Raw genomic sequence first — 18409 nt, forward strand, 5'->3', positions numbered from 1 at the left:
ACACCTTGGAATGACAAAGAAGCAGGGACTAAGGGAAAATGTAAAAGAGCAGTTTAATTCCTAAAGCTGCATCTCACAATATTTTTTCCTGCCTTTGGGGAGATGCCTGGTCTTCTTATAGAAGACATATTAAATGCAGCTGCTTGTATTTATCTCATTTCTTTTGGGAGAAATGTTAACATGAATATTTATTTACTGCTGTGAATTCACTCATTTACTCATTTGGCAAAAGCTTATGAAACACTCATGTGGATATTCCGTACATCCTAGAAGTCAGCAATAGGCAGAATAACCGTGATGCCTCCCTGATGGGAGCCACAATCTGCAGATGAGCTACTTAAAGTTCTTTGCCTTTTTAGGTTCAATTGCAGACCCTTCTTCAAAGCAAGTATGTGGAATATTTCATTGAGCAAGTCTTAAGCTGGCAAAATAAGTTGAACATAGCAGACTTGGTGATCTTTACTTGGCTGGAAGTTCAACGGACATGGACTCACCTGGAAAGCATTTTTCTTTGTTCAGAAGATATTCGAGTCCAGTTGGTAAAAGATGCCAGAAGATTTGATGGAGTAGATGCTGAATTTAAGGTTTGTCAGAGACAGGCTGTAATCTATTCTAGCAAAGTTTTCAGGACAATATGAAAGTTTTATAAAGAACTATGGTTCAGAGTATTTCATTTAAAAAAAATTAATATAATTTCTGAATTTCAGTAAGCAGGGTTCAGAACACCTTTTCTGTAAATGGACAGGTAGTGAATATTTAAGATTTTACAAATCATGCTACCCTGTTAACTACTCAATGCTATCTTTGTTCTATGAAGGAAAACAGATACCTCTTAAACAATAGACATGACTGTGTATCAATAAAACTTTATTTATAGACACTGAAATTTGAATTACACATAATTTTCACTTGTCACAAAATATTATGCTTCTTTTGGTAGTTTTTTAAACCATTTCAAAATGTATAAAACATTCCTAGCTCCTGTGTCATATAAAAACAGCCAGAAGGCCATTCATGTCCCATGTCAATGTCGCATGGATTTCCAGTCCTTGCAGTAAGAAGGGTAAATGATGTCCTAAGTAAAAGACTGAGAAGGGGAAATGCGTAATAAATAATACTCCCAATTTTTTTTCTTTTCCATGAAAGTCATATAGAACACATGGAGATGTGCACATAATAGTGATAAGTTTTTTGAGAAACTTCTAGCAAAGAATAATACCTATACCTTTTTCATTAAGGAGCAGAATTTCCAGAGGAATTCTAACTTGTTTAACTCTTGACAAGAAAAGAGTAAATTGCTTAGCACTGATACACCAAGATTCTGGTACTCATCCCTTCTCTTCCTTCCTCCTTTCTTCTTCTTTTTTTTTCTTCTTATTATTTTTTGGTTTGTTTTACAGGAGAGAAATTCTGTGTGGGCCCAGAATGGTGGCAGTGCCCATACATTTTATTTTGATAAAAACTGTATGATTATATTTGTTTTTAATCCTCATCAAAAAGTTTAAAAGCAAAAACAAATGTGGTCTCAGACATTTCTAGAGCCTCCTTAACTTTGTTCACTCCAACTATTTCTGTTCTCATGTTTTAATCCCCAAAATGGATGAAAACTTTAGAAATTTCTAGTGTTCATGGTATTCTTTTATATAGGAGTTAATGTTCAAGACAGCCAAAATAAAAAATGTTTTAGAAGCAACATGCAGACCTCATCTCTATGAGAAGCTTAAAGATTTACAGCACAGGTAAGAATACAAATATATAAAATGATAAATTGCTTATAGTTTTATGAAATTTAACATACCTAATAGTATTTAAAATCATGTTATTATAGGTTCAGTTGCTACTAAATCATCTTATAATTTTGCTTATAATTGTCTAGTTGTACATTTTAGATGGTATATATAATGTAAGTTTCAAGTGCATTGCTGTTTTCTGAAAAGACTATTATAGTAAATATATATTATTAACAGAATTGATGTAACCGATCAATTCCTTCCTTAAACTATTCTGCAAATATTCATTGAGCACCTACTGTATGCCAGAAACTGGGATTGGCTCACTTATTTTGAGTCCTTTAGTTTGCATACATTTTCCTTTTATTAGAAGTCATCCTTAGCATATTCACCCTTTTGAAATTCTTGTGCTAGGCCAATTTGTAAAGTACTTTTCATATATAATTCTATAACATTGGTCACAAGAATATTCTGGCTTTTGATTTAAAATGGTCAAATCAGGGCCATTGTGGTGGTATACGCCTGTAATCTCAGCTACTCAGGAAGTGGAGACAGAGAGATTGTAGTACCAGGCCAGCCTGAGCAAAGTTAGTGCAAGACCCTACCTGAAAAAACAATCTAAAAGCAAAAGGACCGAGGGTGTGGCTCAAGTGGTAGGGTGCCTGCCTAGCAAGCACTAAGGATTGGTTTCACCTGCCCCCAAATAATAAAGTTAAAAGTATAAAATGGAAAGATCAGCTACTAAAGTGAGAGGTTTATTTCCAGGATGTAATTATTTGTGTTTAGACAATAATCTTTGGGTGTTTGGTGGTTCAGGGTCATTTTTGCTTGGCTCAGGACAATAAGGTAGAAATTATTCTGGATCTTATGACTCCTTTTAGTACCTAGCATGAAAGTCACTTGTGTCTTGTAGACATTCAGTGGGAAAAAAGGAGCCTAAATCAGGTTAAGCAATGCCGAACCTGGTCTTCATTAAGAAAAACAATGGGTGACATAAACTCAAGTCTGATCTACATTTACCCTCAACTAATGGAGTGCATGTGTGTGTGTGTGTGTGTGTGTGTGTGTGTGTGTGTGTGTGTGTGTGTGTGTGTGTGTGTGTGTGTGTGTGTGTGTGGTGTGTCATCTCACTTGGCATGATTGTGTATTAGTCAACAGGATGATGGTGTTAAAGAGGAGAGGAAAGGCTGTTAAATACTGAGCTCATAGTGATGAATGGATAGGTGATAGGAGATGGGTTTGTTCTGTCAAAGTGTCAATGAATGAATAGCCAAGATAGTCCTTAAAAGATTTCTCCTTCATGTAGGCTCTCTCTTTGTGAAAAAGCTCTTGCTGAGTACCTGGAAACCAAGCGTGTGGCCTTCCCTCGCTTCTACTTCATCTCCTCTGCTGACTTACTCGACATTCTCTCAAAGGGAGCTCAGCCTAAGCAGGTAATAAATTTTTTTGGAAGTCTTGTATTATACTGCATTAGCTAAAGAATGTCCCAGTTTTTCTGTCATTATCAAATGCCATCTGTCATGTCACATGTGCCAGGAACTAGAAAATCTGCATTTAGAATTCTTAACGCAGCAACCTAGGGATATCAGAGGCTGAGCTACAGGAAGTAAGGAGGGGTAGCTGCCAGGGTTCAGTAAAGGGATGATATAGGAAATGTGTAAGTTTAGTGACCTGAAAGAAGTCAACAGGAAGAAACACTGGCCCCAAATTCCTCAGGTTTCAGGAACAGAGCTGGAGCATCTGTTGCCTGGTTGGCTGGCAGCTTTCCCAGGGGAAAGTGGGTCACTTGCTAGAACGAGATCATGGCTGGTACTCTCTCACTATGCCTTCAACTCCAGAGAAACCTTGATGATTACTAAGTTGGACTGATCTTCAGTGCTGTCAGAGTTGGAGTTGTACAATTTCAGACTCAGCCTCTAAACTTTTAGTTTCCTCTATCTATGTGAAAATAATGCACCATCAGTTTCCGGGCTCCTGGAAATAAAATAGCAAATAAAAGCAGATGTTTTTATGCTCTGAGAGCTCAGATCAGGGACAAACTGCACAAATTCTACAGAGGCCTTCCTGTAAGCATTCCCACTTCTTTCTTTCTTGTGTGAAAGCTCACACGGGTGGACATACTTAGACTGCATGTGGCAGATTAATTTGAGATGGAAGTTTGTGCATTATTGCTATGGAGTTCTGTGCATGTTCTTTTTATTTAAAAAAAGTTCGTTACTTTTTATGCCATTTGCTTTGGAATATATGTCTCTTCACAGTGCAGTTCCCCGCATTTTTGGTTTTTTTTTTTGGACCCCATGTTTATTTGATTCTTTCTTTCTTGCTCATTATTTACCTTTGAATCTAAATTCAATTGAATGACTATTCTTGTTGCTTATAATACAAGTGAAATCTCACTGTTGACCTAATTATTGGTTAACTTTGACAACTTTTTCTGGGGTCCCACTCAGATATTAATTATATGGTACGTTCATGCTAATCCCTGAATGGCTTTGCAAATACAACCCCTCTGATAAGATTGACTAGGAACCTACCATATCCATCCCTAACATAGTTAAGGAGCACACATTGCATGGTTTTTAAAAAACTAATTTCGAGCATTACATTCACAAGCACAGGTATACTCTTAAGCACTTTATGAGGTCCTGAAGACATTTCATGTCCAAATGCTTATAGTACAGAATGAATCAATATGGAAATTAGAAAAAAGGTGCTTATGTCTATAACTAGGATAGAAGTTTCTTTCTTTCAGTCAATCTTTACATACAATAAACACTTGTGTGCCTGGTTTATTGAACAATATTACTTCCATGGAAGAAGACACATGAGTCAGTTTTATTTTCTGCAATTATTAATCCCAAGAGTGCCCTACTAAATCTCTTAACACTAGTAGCAGGCCCTTTTATAACATCTTGAGCAGGGATAATTTCCTCTTCCCCTATTCTTATTAAGAATGCATTCATAGTGGGGCATAGTGGCTGATCTGGAGGATCGTGGTTTGACACCAGCCAGGCAAAATGTTTGATCCCCATCTCAACCAATAAGCTAGATGTCGTGGAACATGTCTGTTATCCCAGCTATTCAGGAGGTGTAAATAGGAGGGTCATGGTCCAGGCTGGCCCTGGGCAAAAACAGGAGACCCTGTAAAAAAAAAAAACTAAAACGTAAAAAGGGCTGGGAATGTGGCTCAAGTAGTAGAATGCTCATCTAGCAAGCTCAAGGCACTGAGCTTGTTCAAACTCCAGTATCACCAAAAAAAAGCATAAACCAAAATTAACTGAGTCAGGTCCAGTTGGAAATTTCAGGCCGGGTGCCAGTGGCTCATGCCTGTATTCCTAGCTACTCAAGAGGCAGAGATCAGGAGGATCTCAGTTCAAGGCCAGCCCAGTTAAATAGTTCACAAGACCCTATCTCGAAAAAACTCATCACAAAAAAAAGGGCTGGTGGAATGGCTTAAGGTGTAGGCCCTGAGTTCAAACCCAAATACCGCAAAAACAAACAAACAAAAAAACAATTAGAAATTCCACTTCATCTCTGTGTGAAGGCCAGGCTTTTACACATAAACTTGAGGTTGAGGGGAGATGTTGCTTTTTCACTCCCCTCCCTATGCATTTATCATGGGGAGGGGTTTAGATGTATGATCTTTGGTGCTGAGGATTGAACTTGGAGCCTCATGTGTGCTAAGCGCATGCTCTACCACCGAGTTCCACCTCAGATGTTCATGGTCCTTTCTTAATGATGGCTGTGTTTATCTGGTCAGCAGTGACTGTCCATCTTCACACTCAATAGTGAGGACCTACATGTTGGCTATCTTATAGAACACACTTGCAAGTCCTCAGAGGATAAAGGGAACCTCCCCAGAGGTATATATGGCAGAATTACTCTACTCAAACTCCTTGGAAGCATAACCAGCCATCTAGTAACATCTTCCTCGTTTCTCCCTAACAGATGTCTAAACACAGCACACTGTGGAGACTCACTTCCCACAGGCACCCTTCCATGTGTGATTCTTAGTTCCTCTCCTTGACCTTAGAGTAGAGGAGTGAGGGGACCACATGGCTTCCTGCTCTCAGCTGATGACTCACACCTGTGAAGATGCCACCTCCTTTCTTCTCCTCCTCCCTTGGACACTTTCCATCAAAGGAGCATAAGGAGGTAGACAAGGGAGGCTGTTGAGATGTATCTCAGCAAACCCTAGAGGGACCAGCCCACCCTAACTATGTCCACTGTCCTCAGGGTGCACACGTACCAAAGCCTCTTTGTCCTTACTTACAGTCCTAGGCTGATGCCTAAGGAGCATATCACTAAGTGTATTCTTGTCACCAACACTTCTTAACCTCCTTTCAAATAATCAAAAAATGTTTTACTCCACTACCAAGCAACATGTTGGTTCACATTATATGCATCCCTGCTGCCAACATTTGTTTTCAAACTTCAGTAGTCTCCCTTTTACACCTTTAGTTCTTTTTGTTTTCACAGCACAATGTGCATATTTCACAGAGAAGACAATTATTTCTCTATTACCAACGTCACTTATTGCAGAATTCCCCTCCCCGACCCGTCTCATTTATAGCTTTGTAATCCTACTTGAATCTCTGAAGTTCAGGTTCATTCCTCAGTACTAGAGCTAGCACCACTCCTCAGAGAATGATGACCGAATGTGTTTTAAAAGATTTTAAGTCACAGCTTGATAATCTCCAACATCACAGGCTGCTTATATCATACCAACAAAAGGTGGTGGATATTTCTGCCTACCAGACAATGGGGTCAGGCAATTTGATTTCTGATGGAATTTGAAATTTGGAGGAGATTCATATCATTTCAAAATATACCTGAACTGTGATTTCACTGAAATCTTTTTGTTATGCTAGTTAAATTTTGAACAATTCAGATTCTTGTCAGATGCCGTCACACTGTTATTAATGCTCTGTTAGAAAAAAAGTGTTTAGAAGCCTTTGTGGTGCAAAGAACCATCCAAGAGTGACTTGAGGTAAGGGATTGTGAAGTCACAGAGGGCAATTTGTGTCATCCACAGCTGTAATAGACTCCATGCCCTGAAAGGTGGCTCTGCAGGGTCACCGTGCATTCTGAATTTGTGGTCACTGTCTGTGGAATAGTCCATGCTTTGGGCAGCTGTGTGGGAAACTGTGGCCTTTCTATACTCCCCTCCCCTCTCTGCAATATCAGAATCAGTTCCAGACCACCAGAAAGAGCATTTCCATCTATGCTCCTTGTGCTGACAGTCCTGAATGTGCTCTGTGTAGTGTGACCAAGATAACATGGCAACTGCAGCTTGTGGAATAACAATGCAGGTCCCCATCAAAGGCACTCTTTGTAGGCAGATAACTCATCTTGACATCTTGTGAGTGACCTGAATTTTTTAGACCTCCCTCCCCAACCCACCCACACTCAATTTAAGAGTGTTGGTCTGAGTGAGTTTCTGAAGTTAATTTGTGGAATTTGGTGAGCCAGGGAAGTCTGGTACCACTGCAACCTCCATGATGCCAGCAGTTTTCAACTGAATGTCAGAGTGGTGCAGTTCGATATGTACCTTCTGCGATTATTAGCTGTTGCTAAGCTTGGTTAAGGTCAAATTTTAAAGGCGTTTTTCCTTCTAGAATTCAGCCTGACCTCACAAGGGCTTGGATTATCTGTAGGATTCTCTTGTAGTTTCTGTAGGAAAAAAACTTAAGATGTACTTGCAAAATACATGGACATGGTGCAGTAGTTATATGTACCTGGAGTGATTCATTGTAATATTTGATTTTCCCCCCTCTGAAAAAATATCCATTTGTGTTTTTGGCCATTTTCTCTTCCCACATCTACTAGATGTTTAGCTTCTTCGTGATGACCTGCTTATGGGAAGCGTCTCCATTATGGAGCTAGACTTTGTAAGAAGAAAGGAGAAACTTCCAGTGTTTTTAATGTGACCAACTACATTTGTGCTGGCTCATGGGCAGCCGTGAACCACATGTGGCTATTGAGCACTTAAAATGTGAAAGCTGAAGAATGGGCATTTCAATTTTAATAAATTTAATTGATTTAAATTGAAAAGCTGATATTTGGTTCAGTTATTGGAAAACATAAGTATGTTTGGAACAACTTGGATGTGTGAATCTACCTTTGCTCTTGCATATCTTAGGAAATCTGAGTATAGAACAAACATATCTGATGAAAATTGCAAATTGAAATGTGCTATAAATGTGTGCACCTGGTTTCAAAGACTTATTACAAAGAAAAAGATGCAAAATATCAATGATTTTTATATCAATCACACGCTAAAATATTTTAAATATACCAGGTTAATATATTAAAATAAATTTTACTTTTTGTTTTAAGGTGAGTGACAAAAACGTTGCAACAGTGAAAAATTAAGGCCACCATGCATTCTCTAAAATGACAAGATTAAAAATACATGTACTGGGGAATGTTTAATGTTTGCATCAAGAAATCCCCTTCAAGGGCATGGGTACCAATGTACATAAGAGGATGTCTGCCAACATGTCTCTTAAGAATTCCCCTAAATTGCAGTGATAAAATAAATGGCATTCAGCTGATAACTTATCACAGACTGTAAACATTAGCACTCAGAAAGGTGCTTGTGAGAACTGGGCTTGATATTTGGTGAGAAAAAGCAGTGCTAGATCAGAAAATGGCCACTATCTAGACCCCACATTCCACATGCACCATGTGCTTTTACAGAGAGTTTTCACTGGTCATCTTCATGATAAAGTTTCCACTTGACTTACAGGAATCGGGATGGTTCACTCTCAAGAGAATATTCTTCCTTAGACAGTTAAGGGGAAAAAGGTTCAAAATGCAGATGGTTAGTTGAGTGCAGGCAGGAATTAATGGTTTTGGTTGAAATTACATCAAGCAATGATCCTAACTTTTCTAGAGGACACTGGAGGAATACTTGGTACCTAAAGAGGAAGAAGGGATTGGGGCTAGGAATGAGAATGAGGCACCAAAAGCAAACAGACACAGAAGATGGTCATGGTTTGGCCATCTTGTCATTGCCTCTGTTTTCCTTCAACTGATCAACAAGGAGTAGATGCTACTCCCAGAAGTGTAGCTTGTTATAGACACTGCTAAGTGGGAACAACTCTGCTTAGAACACGTCATGAATATATTGTATTTTAAATGGATGTCTTTGTATAAAGGCAGCCTGATACCTAGAGGTTAGGCATTGAGGTGTGTGATAGAAAATAGAGAATCTAGTTCCTAAATAAATGCCATAAATCAAGGACTGTGAATGGTGCACACCTGTAATCCCAGCTAGGCAGGAAGCATATGTATTAGGATCATGGTCCCAGGCTGGTCCCTGGTAGAAAATGTCATCAGATAATGTGTTTCCCTACACTAGGCTGAAATACTATGATTAGTAACATATTCATTTCCCACAGTCTTTTTATTTTAATTTTATTTTTATTAATGTTGTACTGAGGGTATTTTGTGACATTTACAAAAGTTCTTACAATATATCATAGTTGAATCCACCCCATCCATCATCCTCCTTTATCCCTCCTCCCACCCTCTTAGAATAGTTTCAACAGGTCTCATTTTTCTATTTTCTTAATGAGTACACAATATTTCTACCATATGCACCCTTCTTTACCCTTCCCTTATGTCCTCCCCCCTTCCACTGGTACTAACCCCTGGACACCTGTGTTTACCTTCCTGTTCTTTGTTTTTGAAAAAAGGCATTTTTGTTTAAGATAGCTATACAGGGAGTTTCATTGTGACATTTCCATGTGTACATGTATTATATCCCGAATTTGTTCATCCCCTTCATTTTTCTCCTTTTTACCTTAGTTCTGTTCTTATAGTGATTTCAACAGATTTAAATATTCTATATTTATTCTTGTATTGAAAGTACATCAACCGTATCACTTTTTTTACTTTCATCTTTTTACCCTCTTTATTCCATGAGTGTCCTCCCCTTAAGGTGACCTGTTTTTCATTCTTGTCTTTTATTAAGTGTCTGTTCTTGTTATTATACCTGTACATGCAATATGCTTAAGTCAATGTAACCCCCCTTCACTGTACTTCATCACCCTTTCCCCCTTATCCTATATTATTTAAAAGTTTTCAATGTGTTTCATTGTCTTGGTCCTTCAAAGATGTGATGTATTTCATTATTATTCACTATCTTCCTTTTCTTCTTCTCTTCCTCCCTTCATTTTCTCTACCAGTTCCACTCTAGGGTACATGTTCTATATGTATTTGTATGTATATATATTTGTATTGGACCTTTATTTCACATATGAGAAAAACATGTGGCCTTTGGCTTTCTGAACCTGGCTAGCTTCTCTTAACACGATGTTCTCCAGTTCTATCCATTTACATGCAAATGACAAAATTTCATTCTTCTTTATGGCTGAATAAAATTCCATTGTATATAAATATCACATTTTCTTAATCCATTCATCAGTTATGGGGCATCTTGACTGTTTCCACAACTTGGCTATTGTGAGTAGTGCTGCAATAAACATAGGTGTACAGGGGCCTTTATTGTAACCTGACTTACATTCTTTTGGGTATATCCCTAGGAGTGGAATTGCTGGATCATATGGTCATTCTATTGCTAGTTTTTTTGAGGAGCCTTCATATTGTTTTCCATAGTGATTGTACTAATTTACCTTCCCACCAACAGTGTATAACGATTCCTTTCCCCCCACATCTTTGCCAACATTTATTGTTGTTTATGCTCTTAATGATAGCCATTCTAACAGGAGTGAGGTAGAATCTCAATGGTTTTGATTTGCATTTCCTTTATGGCCAGGGGTGTTGAATATTTCTTCATGTATTTTTTGGCCTTTGAATTTCCTTTTTAAATTTTATTTTATCATTTTTACATGTAGTTACATGTGTATAAATTATTTGGACCACCTCTCCTTCCACCCCAACCTTTGCCATTTGGGCTTCTTTCTTTGAAAAGCTTTATTCAGACAACCTCTGTATAGATATGTCCTCACTCCTTGACATGATTTGGAATTTGAGAACATATACATTTGCACACGCCTTGAGATATCAAGACCAAGTCCACTAAAAAGACTAAAATTTCAAAACTCACAAGAATAAATAATAGTAAAGAAGTGGAATGATGGAAACATTCACTTGCAGCCATTGGAATTGTAAATTGGCACACTCAGGAAAACTGTTTAATGGTTTCTTCAAAATATGAATATAATATTCAGCAGTTCTTCCTTTGTGCGTACTAATCAGGAATGCATACATTTTTGGACCAAGGGGGAGTAGAAGAATTTTCCTAGCCACATTATTCATAATCACCTTAAACCAGAAACAATCTCAATGTCCTTTAACAAAGAAATAGTAAAAATGTTGGGTTATATTCACACAAAAGCATACCACATAGCAAGGGAAAAAACTAGCACTGTACCTAGTAAGAGAACTAAATCTTGGCAATATCATAATGAGTGATGGAGACATGCAGGAGTGCGCATGTGTGAGTTCTCTTGTGTAAAGACTGTGTCTATATTTTTGAAAGATAATGTATGTGTTTAGAGGAAGGATAACTGGCATGGACCGTGAGAAGTCTTCTGTGTGCTGGTGTTCTATTTTTTAATGATGGTGGTGGTTATAACACTTGTGGTTACTTTCTTAAAATTCATTGAGCTATACCCACGATTTTCCCCCCATTTTTCTGTCTATGAATTTCAGTTTCCAAAAGTTAAATTGAGAAAACTAATCATTTGTATTGTGAACACATTTATATTAAATTATACAAGATTATGTACCCCAAAGATTTTAGGGAAGAAACAGAATCAGTCTCACATGCACTGATTTATGAATATGTCTAAGTTATCTTAATAAGAAAAAAATCAATTCACAAAATATCGTATATATTTTCATTTTATTTTTGATAAAAGCAAATCTGGATTAGGAAACTATATGTTTGTTATTGAAAGTTTGAAAAATGTAGAAATACATAGAAGATAAGAATAATATTGTTCTAGATGCTATTTTTGTGATTATACAGTTGTGTATACTGAACATATATATTTAATCAAAACGGGAATATTATTCTACAATATGTTTAAAAGTCATAGAGGGCTTCATTGTATGGATATATCATGATGGGTTTAATGTCCTCTAGAAAATTTTCACAGATTTTCTCTCAATAATATTGCATGCCCCTCTTTCTACCATTGCCAATACTGAGTATTACTTTTTAAAATCACAGTAATAGTTGTTTACTGTTTTGACAAATTAGCTTAAATGTTTATGCACATAAAAATAATGGATTCATATCTTTTCCTAGAGGACAATATCTACTAAAGATAGGACTGCCTAAGTTCTGGTCATTATTTACATTCTCACAAACATTACTTCTGTAGCTATCACTACCATTATGAATTAAGTGAGATAATAAACACATGTCAGTGAATCCTGAGGTGCACAGCAGGCCAGGGGTGGGACCAGCCTTTGTGTATGTTTTATCTTATTAATGAGCAGAATCATTTTTAGGTATATTGGGCAAACATAAAATCAGATAATGCAGGCAAAAGCAAATGGTAAGGTCTGAGAATGTAATTAGAAAATAGTGTTTTCTCTTCCTTCCCTTTGTGTTCTAGGTAGGTGAACAGCAGCCCTAGGTCAAAGGATAGATCAGTTAATCACTCTGTTGGTTTGTACTTCATATTATAAAATACAAAGATGAGTGAATATTCCTGACTTTTCACAGATAGATAAATGTAAGTTCTTTTATCTAGTAAGAGGTTCTCCCTTTACACGGTTCCAATTAAGTATGAATTTCAGCTACTAGGGATTGGTTAAATAACACCAGCACCCTGACGACATGACACATTTCAGAATCATGAGGTACATTACCAGCAAGTGATTATATAAAGCACAAAGTTCCTTGCTAGCTCTTCATTTCACAAAATTCACTGCATAAGTTAGGTACACAGGATGATCAGCGACCAGGTATGTCACTTCTTTCAAAGTGTGTGAGTGATAAACCACTGTGCATCAGTTATTTTGTTCACACACAGGCAGCCAAGATTGTAGTTGTGTGACCTCCCTGTCCCTATGATGATACCACATGACACTGTGCAACTCTAAATGATGGAAAGAGGGAGTTAGAATGTGTAGGTTCAGCAAAAGGCAGAAAGTGTATCACCCACTGATAATGCTGGAAGTAAAATCTAAATCAAACATAGATGGAATTACAGAAGAGATACCTGGCTGAGAAGGATGACCCTGCACCATTTGAGAGTCTAGATACACAGCCAGGCAGGAGGCTAGTGAGAATGAACTTCTTGACATAAATGAGAACTATGGGAGTAACAAAAAGGATGAAGCTGTCCCAGAGTAAGTGATGCCAAAGAGTGGGGTGGGGGGGGGAAGCTTAAAAGAAATTTTAACATTGAAAGCTCAACGAATTAAAAAAAAAAAAAAGGAGTGTAACAGTTTTCCAAGGCGCAGAAAAGATGCTTATTCCTTATCATAAATTGTAAAAGGAGCACTGTTCAAATTACTCCTAAAAAGTCTTCCACAAAGAATATTTATTTTAATGTGTTTAATGTTTTAAATGGCAGTGTACTAAAAGGTGGCCTAGTTGTTTATTCTTTTTAATTTCCTTACACATTTATAACCAATAGTCAGATTTTTAACGTTCCACCAAAAAAGCTTGAAAGGTTGTTGTGTTGTCTAAAGTGTCCTCATTGATTATTAAGATGGTTGGTGTAAGTTCAGCTTGTGTAGTCATTTGTGATTCCATACTCCTGTGCAAAGCCAAGACTGCCTGTACGCATTACTGTGTGAATGCACCTAGTTTATGCATCTTGAGGGAAAGTTATTTCAGTTTTGCTTGTTAATCTTTTAGAAACCTTAAAATATGATGGAGTTTTGTCTCCTTTAAGAATAGTCTACAAAGTGTTCATTTTAAATGCATTCTTTTTAGTTGTAAAATAAGACATCTTTCCAAGTAACTACCTAGGAAGATGGAATTTAAATTTTGTTTGAAATACAAAGATATCCCACTAGAAATGGAAGAAAAACTGAGGTCAATAGGATCCACATTAGTCATTAAAAAATGCTATCCTCTCAGAAACTTTAAATAACAGAATGTGCAAATGTCCAACTTCAAACATACCAGGTGTAAGTAATGGGAGAGATGCAAAGCACGAGGTTTGCATTGCCTGCCCAATGACTGAGAGGCTACAGGGCCAGAAGTCGTTTAGAAATTACTTTCTCACCAAAGCAATAATGTATGAGGGTGTCTGATGGTCGAGGCCTCATTTGTCTGTAGCTTTTCAACTGAATATCATCCAGCCCCATTACCCAGTGGAAGCCATTCAACACCTGTGTGCATCCTGGCCACTTCAGCTGGGAGAATGAATTGTTACATCATTGCAGACTTTCTGTGTGTGAGTGTCCTTTGGGTAAAGTATAGGGATGGAGGACAATATGATGACCTGCGTAGTGATCAGTCAGCTTCCACTCTCTCTACATGAAAAGTAAGCAAGAGTCTCAACTACTCATCTATTTTACACTTGGAAGTCTTTTTGATGTGATTTTCTTTAATGCTAAACTGCAAATACAGCAAAAACGTAAAGGCTAAGAGCTTCAAAGATTAAATCACCCTTAAGGAGTCCCTTACTGATACTGATGTTGGTCTCACCAAATGCAGATCATTTAGGCAGATTGCTCTTATTTCTAAAAGCTGCTATTATATGCTTACAAAGCCCAGGAAAACTACATTTCAAGAAAAACTCATTACACAGACAGAGCCTGTATTCTGGGAAATGTTATATACATACCTTCCAACCATCTTCTGGTTACCAGCAGCTTTTCTTTTCTACTGAGGTAAAATTCATATGGCATAAAATCAACTGTTAAGTGTGTACAGTTCAGTGCCATTTTGCACAGTCCCAGTGTTGTACAACCACTACCTCTTATCACGTGCTAAAACATTTTTATCACCTCCAGATAAAAACCTGTGCCCACCAAGTAGTTGCTCTGCATTATCTCCCTCTCCCCTTTCCTACAAAACACCAATGTGCTGTCCACATCTTGGTGTTTCATGTAAGTGGAATCATATGGTCTTTTTATGACTGACTGCTTTCATTTAGCTTGATGTTTTCAAGGTTTATCCATGTTGTCTAACACATACGTACTTCATTCCTTTTTATGGCTGAACAATATTCCGGTGTGGGTGTATATGTGTGTGTGTGTGTACCACAATTTATTCATCCAATGATGGACTTTGCTTTTCATGACTGAACAATATTCCATTGTTTGTATATGCACACACACACACACTCACACATACACACACATATATATATAGAGAGAAATTTGTTCATCCATCAATGTACATGTGGGTTCTTTCTACCTTTCAGATACTGTGAATATTGCTACAAAGAACAGGAAAGTACAAGTATCTATTTTTAATTCTTTGGGAGCATCTACCCAGGAGTGAAATTCTGGTTCCCTAATAATTCTATGTTTAATTTGCTGAGGAGCCATGAAACTATTTTCCACTGAGCACCTTATATTTATACCATGTGTAAGGGAAGAATATTTTTTGATAAAATAGAACATGACTGCATTTCAATACATAATCTATATACAACCAAAAAATAAAGCACCACAGTAAAAAGAAAACACATTTCATTTGTAGTGCATGGTAAAATGTTTACACATAGTTCATTTGTAAAATGAATGATAAAATGTTTACATAATCACAGATGACCAAGACTATTATAAGGGAAGTTAAAAAAAGAATAAAATAACACAAATGAATAATATGCAATATAAGGATGATCTAGCTTAATATTAACAGAAATGTTATATTATCAATGATGAATATAGTATTATGTAATGTATGTGCAGTTTTTGAAAATGAGAACTCTGATTCAAATGTTGGAAAAACGTACTCCATTTAGGAGGAACTTACTCAAATGTAGATTTTGCATGTACTTTGCTGTGGCAATTCCAATCCATAGAAATTATTCCAAACTAGTTTAAAATTTGAAGTTTACATATACAAATGTTTATTACATAGACTATGACTAACATATCAAAATTTATTTGTATCACTTTGTGTGAAAAAAATACCCTAAGAATGATCAGAAAACTCCATAAATTACAGGTAATCTTGTAAATTAGAATTACATGGGAAAAGTCACTTAAAATTGCTAATACTCCTTCAAAGAAGTCAGTCCTCTTTCCCTCACTCATGATTCTTCTCTGGCTTTTACTCCATCTACCCTAAGAGAGAGGATAGAGTGAGTTTCCTGATGTAAAGAGTGTTCTCCTTCCCTTGTTGGCTGTGAGTCTACCTGCAGAAAACCCCTCTCCCTTTGCCTTCCTCCATGGCAAACACGGGGTAGCACTCCTGGGTGGAGGCCTGTTGTGCTCTCTCCTGTTAGTTCAGGAGCTGTGTCTGGGGGCCAGTTGGATTTTATTCTTCAAACTGGCCTCTAGTAAAACAGGTGCTGCTACTTTTGTCTTTAAATTTGCTCTTTGTTTTACTTTTCAAATTGTCTACAGTCTTCATCAAGGTCAGTGTGCTATTCATTGGGTTCCTTTGGAGAGGGTAAAACATAGGATGCAAGAGGTTATAACACCAGAGGAATTTGACCTTTGTGGATGTGGCCTGCAATTGCAGGTTCCAAATCTGATTGTCACTTATGCAGTGTTGACTTGGAGAATTTGCCTAATTATTTTCACTTCAATTTCCTTATTCAGTGAAAATATGTAATGTTATTCACCTTTCTTAGATATCAAACATACAGTGGGATTCACTAAGGTATCAGGCAAACGAATGATAAAATTGGACCTAAAAACAGAGTAAGATTATACTTAATTAATGTGTTTATTTCAGATATTTTACCAGCTTTGTAATAGCGTAGACTAATAATATAAGCATGAACTTTGAAAATTTGACTATGGAAGTCCCGGCAGGATGCTTATGTACCACAACAGGATGGAAAAGTCACTAATCTCCAATCTCTAGGCAGAAAACAGGTCACTTTGCAGGGTGACATTTGCCAGCCAACAGGCAGTGATGGGACCAGAGCACCTGGCAACTTCATCAAGGTCCTGTCACAGGCTGAAATCTCAGAGAACACATTCCAGCATTTTAGTGCTGGAATCTATTTTGAGGAAAAACCATTGAGACAGCTCTGGAACTCTATAAGGAGTTTTGTGACTTCATATGACCTCATCTCTAGACTCCCAGAGACCATCTAGAGAAGAAACACTCTTATTTTTTCTCATATTCTTGTTTTAGGTAACGCGTCACCTTGCCAAACTCTTTGACAGCATGGCAGATCTGCAGTTTGTGGATTACCAGGATGCTTCTGCACACATAGCAGTCGGAATGTACAGCAAAGAAAAGGAGTATGTCCCATTCCAAGCAGAGTGTGACTGCATAGGCCATGTAAGATTTGATTATGAGGCTTTGTGTGTCAGGGTAATTTCTAAGGGTTGAATTGAACAAGAAAAAAACAACTCAGGTCAACTCAGGCTCTTGTTGGGCTTTGTGCTGGGAGGTTTCTGTTTACTGTAACCAGTGTGGCAAGGGGTGACTCTTCCATGTTGCCCCATTTCTTTTCATTTTGCTTCAGCATCAGTAGGGAGTTTTGGATACCAGGAGTTGAACTAGACTGAAGGGACTGTCACAAATTGAATGAATACACCCAGAATTAGTAGCAAATGCAATCCCATACCTGTGCCATCTACAAAGCATACACTGTTTTCACACTGCTTGGGGAAGTTTGGGAGGGGTAGGGTGAGGCAAGGGGCTTTGTGGCTCAGTAGTCCATTTGAATGCTGTGAATGACTGCTCATAAAGTTGATTGAGTCTAACAAGCTGGTGTCACATATTCGAACTGCTACAGGTCCAGAGTTAACTTAGAATATTCAGTCTTCCCTCTCACTGCGAAATATCAAAAATATTTTTACCGGATAGTCACAAAAACAGTATGGCAGAGCTTTTGTTGTATTCCTATGATTTGGTGGAACATCTTTTCTTCTGATGATGATTGGGTAGCCTGGGTGAATCCACAGATTTACCAAGGAGATAGCATCTATCGAGAGAGCCTTTTGGGTTGAGGAAGAGGCTTTCTAAAGTATTTTTTTGGAGGGGATTGGTGATTATATATTTTTTTTCAGAAATGTGATTGCAAGTTTATTTTACAAGGGTTTTCTTTTCTCCTCTCCATTGCTTTTTAATATTGTACCAGAAAGCCCTTGCCAAATGAAGGGGAAGCAGATGGTAGAATACTTTGATTAAAATATATTATTTGATCTCTTGGGGTTTTTAGGATATTATTACAATGATTAGAAAAAAGTCACCATAAACTATCTTGACAAAAGTGTGTTGCTGTCTGCTCCCTCCCTGGCAGGCTGTTCATCTACTGGCATGGTGCCCAGAGGGGAAGAGTCCAACTGATAGATATGGTTGTCACTAGCAGCAACCCTTGATGCTGAAAGTTTTTATAGGGCTCTAATTTATTCTACATAAGCAACTTGTGCTAGAGACTTTTTAGCATATACTGTATTTGCTCTTTAGTTGCCTTTGTTTTTATTAAAAGGTGCTTTTGTTTTGTCTTCTCAAACTTTTTCCACACTTTTGTAATTTGTCATCCCAATTTAGTCTGTTTATATTTTATTTGGCAAGTGCTTAGTGAATACTTACTATG

The 18409-nt window shown here is 37.4% G+C and overlaps 1 protein-coding gene across 1 annotated transcript in view; it reads left to right on the top strand.

Moving 5' to 3' along the window:
* Dnah11 (dynein axonemal heavy chain 11) overlaps positions 1-18409 on the top strand; it is a 302556-nt gene that overhangs the window by 80186 nt on the left and 203961 nt on the right. The window contains 4 exon segments of the mRNA XM_074065140.1: positions 360-584; positions 1648-1739; positions 3037-3163; positions 16996-17145. Coding sequence (XP_073921241.1) covers positions 360-584; positions 1648-1739; positions 3037-3163; positions 16996-17145 — 594 coding nt within the window.

This window comes from Castor canadensis, chromosome 2, assembly GCF_047511655.1.
Source record: "Castor canadensis chromosome 2, mCasCan1.hap1v2, whole genome shotgun sequence".
Lineage (NCBI taxonomy): Eukaryota > Metazoa > Chordata > Mammalia > Rodentia > Castoridae > Castor > Castor canadensis.